We start from the raw sequence: 16746 nt of genomic DNA on the forward strand, positions 1-16746 counted from the left end.
AGCATTGTCACCGCTACGGGACGATATATTTCGTTTACATCAATATAGGTCAACAAAAAGTTTTTTACAAATGCAGTGCAGCCCAGATATTTTGATTCATTGCTTATATCGAATACCCAAATTGTGCTCTTTGATATCTCACATAACAGTATAAAACAACTGCAATAAAGTGAACTCCAATTTCACCATCCAATCAATGCATCAAATCGCTCGTCGCGCTCGTAAAGGTATAGGAATTCTTCCGATGATGCGTTTCTATTACACGGTTTTGCACACATGCACCTATTCCTATCGCCAAGCCATATTAGTAGATGAACATGAGATGAGTTTGAGGTTGGTCGTCGATTTTTCAGCGCCTGATAGCGTTTAAGGAAAACGCGCTGGACGACATAGTTACTTGGTATTATTGACAGACATTAACATGCAATTAAGAAAATACCACCCATGTTAGGCACCGCGATGCTACTAACGCATATAATTAATCCAAGTCCCAGTCGAAAAAAACTACCGAACTTTGCCAAAAAAACGACAAAATATCCTGTAGTCCTGTCGTAACCATCATATTTTTCTGTAGTTCTGTAGTACTTTTCTGTAGTTCTGTAGTTTTTCTGTAGTATATTTCTGTTGTCTGTAGTTCTGTAGCACTTTTGTGTTCTCATTGCAGAAATTTTTGATTTACTACAGAATGTTCTGTTGTCACAACAGGTTTCCCGTCAAAAACCGCACAACAATTCTGTCGTAACATCAGAACATTTTCTGTAGTTTTTTCCGACTGGGGTACTTCACATGAATAAGTAGACTTCAGTATAGCCTACTGCATGTTACGTAAAAAGCAACCGTATCAAAGGTATTAGTCTATCAACTACAGTACATATCAAGAAGATGCCCAAAACAAGGTGGAAAATGCTGGGAAATTCATCCTTTTCTCGAACAGGGAATTGTACATTTGCTCTGAAAGCAGACATGAACTACCGGTAAAACGGCTGACTGTTGTGTCCATTACAACGCTGTGTACTCATATCTATGCGTTTTCTGGTGTATTTCTTCGGTACTGTCGTCTTAATCGGTCGGAGGTCGGGCCAAGCAATGTGCTTTTGACCTGGTTTGTAGCTAAGTGTACGAGCAGGTAACGCTGCCATCGAAACTGTCCAGGAAAATTTTTTTGGAACTACGTGCGACATACTGAAATGGAAAGTTCGCAATTATGCCGCAGCTTATTTAAATTGCAAATCTCATTTTCAGTCATCTCCTAATAGTATTTCCCAATTAAAAAAACGTGTAGAAGTCACTCAACTTTATTTTGAATGACCGGCCATAAAATCTCTGGTCCGGACTGGATGAGAGGTTCGATTAAAAGTGTCCAATTAGACCAGAAAAACTTCCTGGTGGAAGGGTACTGTGAAAAGAGAACGAAAAGGCTCAACTAAATATGAACATGGGTTGACAATAGCGGCACTGGCAGGCGAAAACAAACTTGTTTAACAAATTGCGTTTTTCTTCCCAGAGGAGTAAAGAGCCATGGTAACCACCACAGCTGGTTGCTTCTTTTTATGTTGAATGGATTCTGGAAACGGAGCATGACATGAGCTCATATGGAGCATTCACTAGGGTTAAATGCATCCACAGCGGAAGCCTCGGGAATTTCTCCAGCTGCGACAAAAGTAAAATTCACAATGCCCGGCTTTCTCATGGCTCGCGCTCTGCAACCTGCTACTATAATTGAATAAAACGCGAAATGAGAAAACGCATTTGTAAATGCACATATATGGAATGTTTCTGCAACAAGTAGGAAGCGATAATCGCGTTACATATTTTAAGAATGAGAAAACTAGATTCAAATAAAGAAGGAAGAGAAAGTACTTATGCGTTCTGTCATCGATGGCTGTCTTCATCAACGTCCAAGAACTTTACCGAGAAATTCGACCCGGGATTCATGACGTAAAAGCGGGAGTGTTGATAACAATAATTGTTCACGGGGCTTAACGTTCCAAGTGACCGAGGCTCCGTGGCGCTGTTGACGCTTCGGGTAATTCCGACCACTTGGTTGCCTTAACCTACATTGATGAAACACAGCAGAAATGTGCCTCGTGTTTTACTCCCATTGAAACGCAGCCGCCGCTGTCGGGTTCGAACCTGGGGTCTCCTGGTTCAGCTGTCGAGAGGCCTAACCACTCAGCCACCACAACCGGAATTAACAACTTCCTCTACTTCATGCGAATGTCGAAGAAATGAAAAGCAAGAACTTTTCATTTATCCAAAACGTGGCTCGGATATAATCAGCACCCTGCCTTCCCCACAATATTCCTCATACTACACGCCCCTCCACTTTTTACCGGTCCGAGTTTGTGGCCTCTACGAATCCCATTAGAGGCACTTTTTAACAAACAAGGGTTCATTTTACATCTCGTTTCTGTAGAAACCTTCGAAGTTTTGCAACGACTCATGACGATGGCTGCAATAGTTTCCTTCGACAAGATGCAACTGTTGCCAAGGCCTATCGTTTAGAAACTAATTAAAAGGTATAATGTTGGTTTATAGTTTTTATCGCTCCGTAGCAAATCCGGCTATGACAAAGGCATTAAAGGAAGACTTCGGATAATTTCGATTACTTGGTTTTCATTACTGCAAATTGATGCTGCGCAGTGCACGGGTGGCGCTTCAAAAGATGACGCCTGAACAAGGCCTTCATAATCACGATCGAATTGAATTCGCCGCGAAAACCGTCGAGCGGCCTAACTACTGAAATACCAAGGCGGGGCAACAATACACGCGAAAAAATGGTTTAATCTCATTTAGGGAAATAATGAATGCGACGGTGTTTCTGCCCATAGGGAATATATATTGTAATTGTTTGTGTATTTTTTAAACGTCAAAACAGAAGCTTTGTAATAAGAATAGCATAAAAAAAAAACCGGCATATTATAGAGCTTATTCAGGTATCGTAACTCGCTCGGCGCGCCTAAGCAGGCAACCACGGCGGGAAACAAGATTACAGTCGCATTACTTCGCGGTATGACCACCGACACAATGCTATTGTCTGAAATATCCAATTACCTACCCCTAAACCCACACCTATAATTTTATTCTAAACCGTGGTTGAGGGAACTTTTTTCCAACGCCCTTCGGCGCACATATTAGTCCGATAATGGTAGAGCGCGAAAGCACTAGGGATAAAGCAAGGAGGGGAAAAAGGTGAGAGGTAAATTTCACGAATTATTTAAAAAATAACCTTTTTGTTTCATGCCCACGCTGATCTTGAAATTTAAAGGAAGGGGGGGGGGGGGTGAGAAGAGACGAAGCACACATAAAGCAAAAAACAAAACAAACGATAAGCTCTGAATTACTGTTCTTTCTGCGTCCCATGTAAACGGGGCGTACTGAATAGAGAAGAGGGACTCTCTGCTTTCTCCCTGTATTGCTGCGCACAGCATTTTTTTTGGACAAGCGCGCACAGGTTTAAGCAGTCCGTTTAAAATCTGCCAACTCTATGGTTGCTCGTGGTTAGATGGTTGCCAGGCTGGAGCCTCTTTCTCCAGTGAAATATAATAGCGGACAGGGCATATTCATTTGTTCCTGCCAAGGCTCAGCTCCAGGAACCGCCAACGTGAGTGACATGTATTATCGCTGAATTCTTTGACATTAATTTACTACAGCAGATAAGCTCATGTCGGCCAATGGTATATTTCTTTTTCTCTTAGTTCATCTATTTTTTTTTTGCTGCAAGATAACAAATATCAGTCATGTTTACTTGCGGCAGGCATAATTAACGGATTCAATGAATGAAAATAAAAATAATAAAAACTTCGAGCATTCATTTAGCCTGCGTTGCTGCGCAGGTCTAGGCAACGAATAACAGGTCTTGCCCTATTTTAAAGCCAGATAATGCGCTATCGCAGTAGGTTCCTCGTGCAGTGGTAAGATGGCACGCGTTTTTTCAGCTACGTTGATCGCCGTATGCATTTGGCTGTGTGCCTTTAGGCTTGCTTCTTGCGAAGGAGAAGACCAGAACCCTGATATCGTGGATGCCTTTAAGGTCAGTTTACTCTGTCCTGATTTGAAGCCATTCGCATCGGTAGACATGTTATTCGGGCGGTGATGCCCAAACTTTCAGATGGTCAGTATGTGGGCAGATTTGTCAAATAAAAGGTCGGCACAGGTGACGATTTCATGAGCTGTAACCCATTATTCACTTATCCTCAACCGTTACTACATAAGAATATGGGTGAGAAGCACTGTAGATATTTTCTCTAAAAAATCTTGTCTTTTATACTTTGCTTGAAAAGTAACAGATCTAACAGATGTGCTTACTGTTTTTTTTTTAAGCTTAGGCGTACCTAGACTCAACGCGCTGAAGACTTCGACGTAATGAACTATCTGAAAAACTCTCACATAAACTCACTTTCTCATACTCCTGTGTGTAAGATTGCTGTCCTATAATTTTTATCCTCGTTGATATTGTAGGAATGACACGCAGCCATTAATGGGTTGCCTAGCAGTGGAGTTAAGGAAGCATGGCATTGTATACGAGTAAGCTTAGCAACAGCGTATCATGTTATCAAAAGACCGATTCTTTGTGCATTTGAACTTCTATGAGTTGACACCTGAGCTCTAGAAATCTTATAAAGCGCCCGTAATTAACTGTCGTTCATTTAGTCTTGTTCATTAAAGCAATCAGCTCGTAGGCGCGTTATTTTAAACAAATAAGTTCCAACCTATGATCTTGAAAACAAAACGTACAAAAGTGGCTAATCTAATTACTTCCACCACACATGCTGCACGTCAGTGTTCTTGATGTTTTACTTTCAGAGGCCTAAATTACAAGTGGTTTATTGCAAACTCTGCTTTTCAAACGTGACCATCTTTTTTAGATGTGAAAAGTGCCCATTGTTTTGATTTTTATTCGGCGAGCCTGCAAAACCTTACGTCTACAGTCTAGCCTGGTAGAGTGCTTAGAGGCACTATCGAGGACGGAACAGGGGAAATGTTTCTGCAAAAAAACCTTACGTCTACAGTTTTGCGCGACTTGAAGGTTATTCTGCGATCGTCGACAGAGAACATAACCAGCGCCATAGTCAGCACTCGTCTCCCGTGTCGAGGAAGGTATCAGGTCTGCTTCCCTCACTCTCTTTATTGTTACTTGAGCAGTTGCCACTCCCTTCTGTGTGAGTAGCTTTTTAATTGTTTTCTTTAACAAACAGGTAGTGATCGTATTGCGCGCGAGGTGATTCCTTTTATCGTCCGCGAAGATAAGAAGTAACTAAGTCCATATTTTATCGCAACGATTGGAAAGCTTAAAGTAGAGAGGAAGGTGGGGAATTTGTTGCGGGGGTGATGGTTTTAGCATGGAACAGTGAACCAGAGAGAAAGGAACGCGAAATCGTGTTTTTTATTGTTCCGAAATCGGTCGCTAGGTGCCTAGAACGCTGTGCTGGTCGACGCTCGTGCGATAACCTTCAAACAACACCAGACTGCATGGGTTATTGTATCTTTCTTCGTTTTTTTTTTTTTATAAGCACAGTGTTAGAAGTATAGCAAAAACCTTGGTAATAGAACCATAACAAAATCATTTATTGCACCCAGGTGCTTCTCATGCTCTTTGGAAAGCGTTTCGTTCTTCTTAATTGTGCAACCAGTGCAGTGACCCTCAAACGGTCGGGTTTATGCCACCCGCTAATATTAATATTTAAAAGAATAGAAGAAAATAAGCTCACATGCTATGCAACCTACAGAGATAATTTCCTAGCGTTGAAGCTAATCAGGGACGGGGTAAAATAAATTGGTCTCTTTTTTTGCTTCAGGTGTATGAAGCATTTCCATACGCCTTAGCTCTCTATGACATTGACAACGATGGCGATCTCGACTGCCTCAATGCGATGAGGACGGATCTGGAAAAGGAGCCAAGCAGCGCAACCTATACTCTTTCTCTTAAAGACAAGGATTCGCAGAACCTGTATGTTTTATGTACACTGTTTTAACGCATATATTCTTATGTGACATTTTGACAGCAGTGCCGCATTCTAAGGAATACATTTTGTACCATGTTGTTTCTTGTTGTTTTCATTTTCTTTATAGGCTAACTTCCGCGGGGAACTTGTGTTTTAGAGATTCGTGTACATTTATTATCTAATACTTTTGTGTTTACATTGTAAATATTCTTTATCCGCCTCTACCCTCTGCCACCTGCAGCTGTATTCTGAGCGTACTGTAAGTAAATAAAAAATAAATAAAGAAACAAAAATAAATATTAAAACAATCATGCAATCAAGCTTCTCAACTCTCGTATGTGTTTTTTGGAAGCGCGTAGGACAGACGCACGAGTTCATCAAAATATTGTTCATATAATAATGGTGCTAACCAAAACTGGGGAAATCCATTACAGTTCCGAAAGTAATGTGGTATCGCTTTATTTATTTTTCTTTTTTTTTCTCAAAGAGAAGAGTATTTCTGGATGTTAGAAAAGCTTCAGATATAGTTGGAGTGCATCCTACTTCTACTGAAGGAGGACATATGCGTGGTCTAGGACATTAGGCCAAACTCTTACATACTTTCTACCTCGGTTTCGCAAATATAATTGAAAGGTTCGAAGCGAGACATGTGTACCTTCTCAGTTGCAGGTATGAAACCAGAGTTTATGCTTGTGACAACGCGACGAAAAATTCATTTTTCACAGTAAGATCAGAACTGTTTATAGGCAGTGTTTTAATTGGCAATTCGTCTTTTTCAAACTATCTACCAACATTGCAAGTGATGTTAATAAACAAAACGCATGCCCAGGTAGCACTGAAATGTTACTACAACGCCACTTTGACTTAAGATAGGGTATTTTTTATTGCAACTTGTCTTCTAACAATTGTATATGTTGGAAATAAATGTCCGCATTTCTTTGTCATATATATAAACGTTTGTATAGCTAAAATGCAGTTCTTAAAATTCAAATCATAGCATGCAGGACCTGAAGCTATGAAGGGAATATGCGAGACAATCAACGATTAATACACCAATAGCAATACCGCGCCTTTTGGTTCTACAACATGTCACAATGTATACATGTCACTCACATGTCCACGCTAACAGTGATGCATGGATGATACCAAAAGTACTCCGTGGAAATAACGGGGATGCGCATAATACATATATGGCTGGCACATTATGAGATTTATTGCGCAGTCCCTTGAAGTTGAACTGCTTCTTTACCGAGAGAAACTGAAGGAAGTCCCGCGACGCAATGCTTGAATATACGCGGGGATGCTGAGGGGTTCCTGGCTTTGCGCAGAAAAAATGTAGTCAAGGTTTTGAAAGGGCACATTTATTCAATATATTCCTCCCTGAGTCTGATGCACTTGCTGCATCGTTCTTGGAGCTTTTCTACATCATTTAAGAAAAAAATTATCTGACAGGTCGTAAAACCAGCTTTGAGGAGCAAGTTTGACGTGAGCAATGTCGTTTAAATGACAACCCTTGAGATGTTTCTTCAAGTTGGGGAACAGATGGTATTTAGAAGGAGCCAGATCAGGTGAACAGGGAAACCGAGGGCCTTCAGTTTGGCAGCAACAACTTTGGACGTGTGCGCAGGTGCATTGTCCTGCAACAAAAGAAATTCTTTGTTCAGCTTTCCTCGCCGTTTAGCCTTAATTGCCTCTTTCAGCTTGTCGAGGAGGCTAGCGTTATATTCTCCGCTTATACTACAGCTCTGAGGTAGGTCGCCCACCAATAGAACCCCATCCTTGTCCCAGAAAATGGCCGCCGTGACTTTTTTGGCCGATGTCTGAGCGTGGAATTTCCTCTGTCGCGGGGATTCACTTTGACTGCATTCCTTTTACTGCTACTTGGTTTCGGGATCATAAATGTGTAGCCAAGTGTCGTCCTCAGTCATTAATCTGTCGAAAAAGTCTTTTGTAGAATCAAAATGAGTCAAAACAGCTCGGAATGCCTCACCTCGAGTCTCCTTTTATTCCCTGTTCATACATTTCTGCACCCACTTCGCTGAAAGCTTGCGCATGTCTAGGATTTTGGTAATAATAAAACCAACGTGATCTCGGGGGATGTCTAGTATCTGGGCTATCCTTTTGGCGGATATTCGCCTATCCTCAAGAATCAGCTTATGGACAGAATCGCTTGTTGCCAGGTTTGTTGAGGTTGTGGGGTGCTCACTACGAAGCTCAACTTCAACAGTGAAATCGCCAGTCTTGAAGCGAGCAACCCAGGTTTTGATAGTGCTGCAGGAAGGGCACTTTACCCCTAGTATTTGTGACAAATCAAGGTGAATATCCTTTAGAGAAGTTCCCTACAGAAACAAAAACTTCAGCACGGCCCTGAACTCCACAGAAGTGAAACTTGCTTGTGCCTCTGTCATCTCACGTTCTACATGAAATTAAAAATAGTTATAAATCAGACACATCTGATACTTATACAGTTACACAAAAATATATAATGGTGTCTCATGGTACCAAACTAATTTTTCAATTCGACATCAAAGGGGGCAAAGCCAGGAACTTCTAAGCCCCCCCCCCCCCCTCGTAATATATTTTAATGGCTATGACCTAAACACAACCATATGCAAACAATATTTAGTTCAGACACATTGGGAGTGTATTCATTGTATACACAACATTATTTTTAATTTTTGAAACATAGTCATTACGGAAAACGCGCTTTATACAATGATTTCGTTAATTTTAAATTACGTTTTATCTGTATTATAACAGTAAAGAAATAGTAATATGTTCAATATAATATTACTGCAATGTACGTAAAAATTTGACATCATTTTTAATGTTTGGTGCCAGCAGGATGAATTGCTGTTTGTACAAAAAGTAAACCAGAATGAATTGAATCTTTAGCGAAGGTTGTTTAAGCTGTGCCGGGCCAGTGGGACACACGTTTAGAAACTCTTGGAGAAAACATAAAATTGTGCACCTGGCCCACTTTTTGACTGTTTTGATAGCGTGTTTAAGAAGCACAACCTCAACGTTGTTTCAGCATAAAACAACTCTACTTCTGGTAGAGAAAATTAATCAGAGCAGTAAAACATTTTGTGTCTGTGTGCCGCTAGCGTAAAACAAAATCAATTTTATCATGCTATAGCTCACGCAGCCATTATGTGAAACCTCTGGGGGACTCGAACCCAAACAATTTGAAATTTAGATCACCACGCATCGACAGGAAAAAAACTTTATAATCTTATACTCTTGAGCCCCATACGAAACATTGTATTCGTAAAATAGGCTACTCACAAAGGCAGTGTTGAGTTAAATAAAAGTCAAAACATTGCAAATGGCAATCCTTAATACATGTTTAACTTACTAAAAAAAATTGTTTTATTTGCAGAAGAATCTACACTTACTACTTAACGCCTGGGCCGACGCCTGATACCACTGTGGTCATTATTGACAATGGTAATGGCTGATATGTATGACGTGCATATCATTATTAAATGTCGCTGCTCAGCAAAGAAACCAGGAAGACAAAACGCCATAGTAAGCGATTTGACTTGGTAGGAGCCGAAGGTCTCAATGAAAAAGAAACGAGCAAGAACTTTTATAAAGAACAGAGGAAACAAAAAGATGAAACATCGGTAGGAAGACTAAGCACCTCACGATAAAACAAGGCTATTAAGTCCCGGGTGAGATAAAATATAGCAAGTGTTCTTTGGCAATATTTCTTCCTACACTGCACTACAAAAATATATTTCGTCAACCTGCATTTATAGCTTGTAGTATATACCACGTATTTTTTATTTACGTCGAATGTATAAAACTGCATCGACACCGCCATCAAAGCTTACAGTTGTTTTGGTTTGGCATATATATAGAACCAAATTTAATTCTGATCACGGTGAAGACATTCGTTAATGACTATTCTCAACAACTTCTGTATGTTTATAGTATCTTGGTTAACAGCACAACTAATATGTAGTAAGTTTAGCAACCCTCACACGAAAATTCGGATTTCAATATTGAAATAAACATTCTCTCAGTTGGTACCCAACCACAAACATTTCTCAGTTGGTACGACAACCAAACCGAATATCTGCTTCTTCGGCGAACCTTCTAGATTTAGCATTGACATTCCATCCCGATGTTGTCTCGAACTTAGCTTGCCTGCCCGGTGTAAGCGACTATTTGCTTGTCTTTTTTAACCTAAACAGTCCAGCTGTCAATGACGATAACACGATCAAGCAAATTCGCAATTTTGTGCAGTTGACTTTCAGGCTGTCAACGAAGGACTTTGTGCGTTTCTCGATGTACTTATAGCAAAATTTTATCACCGAAGCACTGAAACGATTTGTGGTATTTCCAATGCTAAAGTTGAAGAACTTATTAAAAATATATCTCTTTACGCCCCATTAAAACGCATGCAAAAGCATTATGGTATAATGCACACATAGAAAGGCTTTCTAATAGAAAGAAACGTCTTTACCAACCGCCAAAAAATCTGTTTCGAAATGGGAGGCATATCATGCAGCCAATAACGTGTATGTATCGATGATGAAAAATTCCAGGGCTAAGTTTCTACAATACAATTTGCCTAACATGCTCTCCAATGATCAAAAAAAAATTGAGCGGGTCATTAACCTCGATAGAGATCATTCAATCAAACTTTTTGATGTAAATGGTTCTGCTGTTGCGGATACTGAGTGCCCTAAAATATTAAATGAAAGATTTTACAGCAATTTTGTTCCTTTTTAAAGAATCGCGTTGCCCACACTGGATCATTGCCTTTTTCCACTGATGGAAGCAGTAACCATCGAGCCCGAAGGTATAGAAAAATATTAGACAATCTTAAATTGTCTACGAGCCCTGGACCTGATTATACTAACGCTAAGTTCTTTAAGAGCACAAAACTTTATTGTGCAGTCGTTCTCACTAAAGTATTCAAGCAGTCAATTGAGACAACTGTACTTCCGGCTGACTAGATGGTAGAGAAGGTGGTTCCGCTGGACACGTTGGGTCGTAGAAACTCCCCTCTTAATCACCGCCCGATATCTTTAACTAGCATTCTGTGCAATCATTTTGAGCATGTATTGTATACTGATATAGTCAATTTTCTGGAATCTAACTCCATTTTCACTGACGCCAAGCATGGCTTTCGTAAATCATTCTCGTACAAGGACAACTTCTTACTTTCACGCAAAAAACATCAGGTTTTTCTTGATCGTCGCTCATGCGCGGATTGCATCTTTTTAGTCTTTGCTAAGGCTTTCGAGAAAGTTTGTCGTAAGCTACTCCTCTTTAAGCTGAGCAAGCGGAATACTCACTCAAGCATATTAACATGATTCCAATATTTTCTTGGCAATCATACACAATTTGTAGCAGCAAATAACCTTCATTAGCCATTGTCAGTCGTTCATTCTGGGGCTCCTCAGGGATCCGTCTTGGACTTTTTTATGTATAAATGATCTCCCTCTCTGCGTAACTTCTATCATTCATTTATTTGCAGATTACTGCATAATGTTCCATGAAATGAACGACCCTAACGACGATGGACATGGGCAGGACATGTAGTGCGAAGAGAGGATAACCGATGGTCGCTGAGGGTAACAAACTGGATTCCAAGGGAAGGAAAGCGTAGCAGGGGGAGGCAGAAAGTTAGGTGGGCGGATGAGATTAAGAAGTTCGCAGGGGTCAAGTGGATGCAGCTAGCACAGAACCGGGTTAAGTGGAGAGATATGGGAGAGGCCTTCGCCCTGCAGTGGGTATAATCAGGCTGATGATGATGATGATGATGATGAACGACGCTGAAATCTTGCAAAATGATATTGATGAAATTTTCGACTGGTGTGCTACATGGTAGATGACACTAAACGTAACTAAATGTAAAGCAATACGTATTCCTCGAATTTCGATCCATCCCTTCTCGTACTGCCTTGACGACATGCCACTAGAACAGGTGACATTACACCGCTACCTAGGAATTCACATCAATGCCATAATTAACAATGCCAATCGCTCCTTTGGTTATCTTCATCGTAACGTCTCCTGTGCTTCTGTCTCTCTGCGCTTCTCTGTACCAGTCTTCTTTATAAATCGTTAGTTCGCAGTAAGCTAGAATATGCTGCGTCAACGTAGGATCCCAGCAAGGATAACCTCATCACCGCCCTCGAATTAGTGCAAAATAACTCGGTTCGCTTCGTCCTTCAGAACTGCAACCGCATTGCTAGCGTAGCGTAACATCTATTAGACACATTGCAATTAACGTCGCTTGCGTTCCGTCGTAAATACGCTCGTCTTTGTTTATTTCACAAAATTATGTATCATAAGCTCATGCTGCGCAGCGATCTTGTGCCCCCTTCATGATATACCTAATCCCGAATTGATCATTTCCATAGGGTCGGTATTCCTTTCTATAAAACGAAATGTTCAGCATACTCTTTCATTTCACGAACAGCAAAGGACTAGAACCACCTTCCCGGGTCACTGATCATCAAGTCTTTTGTACTGCTTTAGCTAGAATTGTATAAGTAGCCATATATACACCCTATCAAGAAGCTGCCAATTTGTATGCACTCCCTTCTTCAATGCCCCGGCCTTGAGAGTAAAAATAAATAAATAAATAAATAAATAAATAAATAAATAAATAAATAAATAAATAAATAAATAAATAAATAAATAAATAAATAAATAAATAAATAAATAAATAAATAAATAAATAATAAATAAATAAATAAATAAATAAATAAATAAATAAATAAATAAATAAATAAATAAATAAATAAATAAATAAATAAATGAATAAATAAACGAACTGATTGTTTTTTTTTTTTTTTCAGTATTCAGTTGGCCGAGACACAAAGGGCGGTGTCAGCATAGTCCTCACCGCTGATAGATAAATCGTTTGAATGGTTCAAAATTATTTCCCTTCGGAGATAATTTGTAAATTCAACATTTTATGAAGCAAGTTGGAGAAGCCTAACCGGCCGGTAGCTATAGCTTGAAATATAACAAAGCGACACTGTAAAATATTGGTACCTGGTTGACAACAAGAATAACAAGAAGCCAAGTTTGTTAATTTCGGTCACAGTAGCCAAAGTTTTAAAGCTTAGAAAACATCTACACAGAAACCGCTACTTTCATGCTCGAAAAACCTCTAGCACCATAGAAAAATGTGACGAAATATTGTGTGGTTTTGCTGTGATGACACACTTTTTGGTAACTCTGCATTAGCTTTTTATTTTATTCTTATTCTAGTAGCGTTTTCTTCAGTCAGGAGTTGTGCAGTACATTTCTGGGGGAACTGGACAAAATATTCATGTCACTAGAGAACGTTTTGTTGTCACTGCAGATGTACGGCAAAAAGCCGCAAGAAAATCCGTTTTCACAACAGAAACGTTTCAATACTTTTCCCACTGGGTTAACATAGCATTTTAATAGATCAGTAATAAATTACCTACTCAGTGAAGCAAGTGACGTGTATTTATTGCGAATGTCTTGGGGGAACCTCAGTTTCGTTAAGAAATTTTATTAATGCACACAATGCAAATATTTGATGCATTGTTTAGAACTCATCGCCAATTTTGCTTTAAAGTAAGAACCCATTACCTTCATAGTGTCAGTCTGGGTGAATAGGCCGAGAACAGAACAAGCGATGTGCTGTGGCATTTACTAGTCTTGCGCTTAGTTTCGCTAATTTTTCAGTACAGTACTAAAGGGACCAGATACTGTTCATATACCTCATAAGCCGTTGATATCTACTATAGCTTTATCATTTGACTAAAATGCCCTCGCTTGCTTCCAGTTCTACAAAAGTAATGTTTACTCCTTGAAATTTTTGCAGATTATGAGCACCCGCTAACGAACCGTATCGCATATACTGACTACGAGAAGTGTTCTGTCATGGAGTTCCCCATTAACCAACGTGAAGGTAAGTGAAATTTACTGCTAACTATGTCTGGTAGATTGAATGAGATTTCAGTTAGTACCTTACGACTAGAGCCTAATCGGGGTGGAAACCGAGCGCATGCCACTGGCTCTCGCGATGACATCCGGGTTTCGGGAAGGAGATAGGTGTTACGAAGAAAGAGTGAAGAGATTGCTACGCCAGCAGCTAGGAGGTTGAGGAGGTCGAAAGAAGAAAATCTTGGGTGCAGATATCCGACGCCGAATATCGGAAAAAAGCAGCTGGATTTATCCTCAATAATTACCTCAACGTTCTTATTCTAAAGAAATATTTCTCTCGAAACAGTGAATTCTGAAATAAAAGAGCGAATTACACATATAAGCGGAGGTGGCCGAAAGGCGCTGCACTGGGAATGGTGATTCTAGATAGTTGGAAGTTGAATAGACAGGAAATCCGACAGGCGCAGTTTCGATGGGTAACTGCAGCCCACGTCTATTGCGCGGCTGAACAACCTAGAAAACGCGGAAAATTGGCGTGCCTTCAAAACTTACGGCAATACAGTTGCAGTGGCCGACTAGATTGGATCTCGACGGGAGAGCAACGGCTTTCAGGAAGTGTAGGTTGTTTCTCATGAATGTGTCAAGCCGCCAGAAATGTGGCCTATGACAGCGTGCCTGCAACTTGCTCAGAAGAGGCCGCTCATCGTGTGCGAAGAACAATCGTGGCTGAAACGGTTAAAACAATTTGAGATGCGCAGATTCTTTGCTGACATGAGTGTGACCACGAATAATCGGGCAGATTTTGAATTGGATCTCTAGAAGGAAAATATTCATGGCATAGACAATATAAAAGAGCCACACACACACACACACACACACACACACACACACACACACACACACACACACACACACACACACACACACACACACACACACACACACACACACACACACACACACACACACACACACACACACACACACACACACACACACACACACACACACACACACACACACACACACACACACACACACACACACACACACACACACACACACACACACACACACACACACACACACACACACACACACACACACACACACACACACACACACACACACACACACACACACACACACACACACACACACACACACACACACACGCACACACACATTTCTGTTAAGCAGAAATAAATTTACAACTGCGCTGTGATAGCGTTTAAGATAGGCTGTTTATTTAAAAACTCTATGCATCAGATGACACATCTAAGCAGACATCCCCAGAGTTTTTTACAAAGCGACTACAAAGAATTGATAAATGTTTGGTTAAAATTGCTAGACAAAAATTTATAGGGAGGGGAACTTCAAATTGTGCTCATACAAAATAAATGTATTCTGTCTCAAGACAGCTCAAAACTGTGCTAACTGAAGATCTGCCCATTTATCATTAATTGCATTTGTGAAATGCGCGACATTAATTGGAATGCTGCTGCTATAATTTATCTTGAGAGTTGAATGTTAAGCATAAATAAGAAAGCGCGGCGTAGCAAGAGGGATGCGATCAGTTATCAGTCGGTACTGCTCTAATCTCATCCTTCTGATCTCTATAACTGATGTTGAAGGTGAAGTTGAAGAAGACAAGATGTTGGCCTTCAATCGTTGGCAATCGATTCTGCTCGAGGTGCTTCCTTGGTTTGCATGTCTCCATGTATTTAAAAAGCTCCTTTCTTCTTCCCCAGTCTGCGTAATGTGGGTGAGCGATTCAGTAAAGGATGAAGTCCCTGAAACCTGTGTGGACCAGTACAAAAAGAACTGCAGAGAAGCAACGCCTGTCTACGACAAAGATTCCTGCGAAGGGCTCATCCATTAGAAGTCTGGCCTAGGCGATGGTGTTTCCATAAAGAATCAAGGTCAGAGACGAAATAAATCTTGAATTGGGACTTTTCTTGTGTCGGGATTGTTCGTTCTTTCATGAAACAGCGCACGACGTCATCTCTCCCAGACCGGCAAATCATTTAAAAGCAAGAAAGGAGGATTAGTATAAGCAGTAATGCTGTAAACAACGCTGCTAAAGGCTAGAAAATTCATCCTTCACATTCTTATATTTCACGTCTATGAGGATATATAGCAGGCTCTACATGACGAATGCGCAACAGCGAAGCAAAGTAGGTAAAAAGTACCACTTATGTCATGACGTAGGAAGTATTAGATGGAGATTAAGCTTCGCCTTAGGATTGGGCAAGATATCGCCCTTAACATCGCTTTTTTACACGTTTTGTTTACGTTATCAAAATTTATTAAAATCAATATTCTTGTAGCAGAAGTGCGCACCCCAAACATACGTTAGTAAATAGTACATAACACACCACGTTCCCTATGTGCGCCTCTAACAGGCTTGGTGCCAACGACCCTTCCTGGAGCAGGAACCCTGACGTAACCTATCGGCATATGTCATGACACAAGAATCCACTGTGTTACCAAAACGATAGCACGGGGTGCATCGACGCGTACGGCATTGCTGCCGGACGTGTCTATCTCTGTTGTACCGAAGACAGTCCTATGAAAAGGATGTAGTGTTAGAACACGTCATGAAAAATTCGGATATTGTGGACGCTTCTGGAGAGCTAAGCTTCGGGGTTTCACATGAAGCCATGACCATTAATAATTCACAAGACATCAAGCCGCCAGCCACCTAGCGAGCCACCCCGTACTCTGACCAACTTGAGCATGGTGAGTCAGGTCTTAAGCTGAATAACAGCCGCGTTCTGCAGCAGAAGTATCTCAAGATTTGCCACTGGCAGCTGCCGAGGAGGCTGCGGATGAGCGTTGAGGCTGCTCCGTCAATGGTGTGCTGCTAGTGCGTAGTGGTCCGCAGATAGAGTCAACCATCGGCGTCTGT

At 40.7% G+C, this 16746-nt stretch overlaps 1 protein-coding gene across 1 annotated transcript; it reads left to right on the forward strand.

The window, feature by feature from the left end:
* Window positions 1–3901: 3901 nt before the first annotated feature.
* LOC146198765 (uncharacterized) lies at window positions 3902–15780 on the forward strand. The gene is made up of 5 exons (XM_084592645.1): window positions 3902–4033; window positions 5799–5950; window positions 9328–9395; window positions 13774–13860; window positions 15587–15780. Exons 1-5 carry the CDS (start codon window positions 3920–3922, stop codon window positions 15715–15717), a joined length of 552 nt encoding a protein of 183 aa, XP_084448771.1. The 5' UTR covers window positions 3902–3919; the 3' UTR covers window positions 15718–15780.
* The last annotated feature ends 966 nt before the right edge of the window (window positions 15781–16746 follow it).

This window comes from Amblyomma maculatum, chromosome 2 (assembly GCF_055883805.1).
Source record: "Amblyomma maculatum isolate TAMU_Amacu chromosome 2, ASM5588380v1, whole genome shotgun sequence".
Taxonomy (NCBI): domain Eukaryota; kingdom Metazoa; phylum Arthropoda; class Arachnida; order Ixodida; family Ixodidae; genus Amblyomma; species Amblyomma maculatum.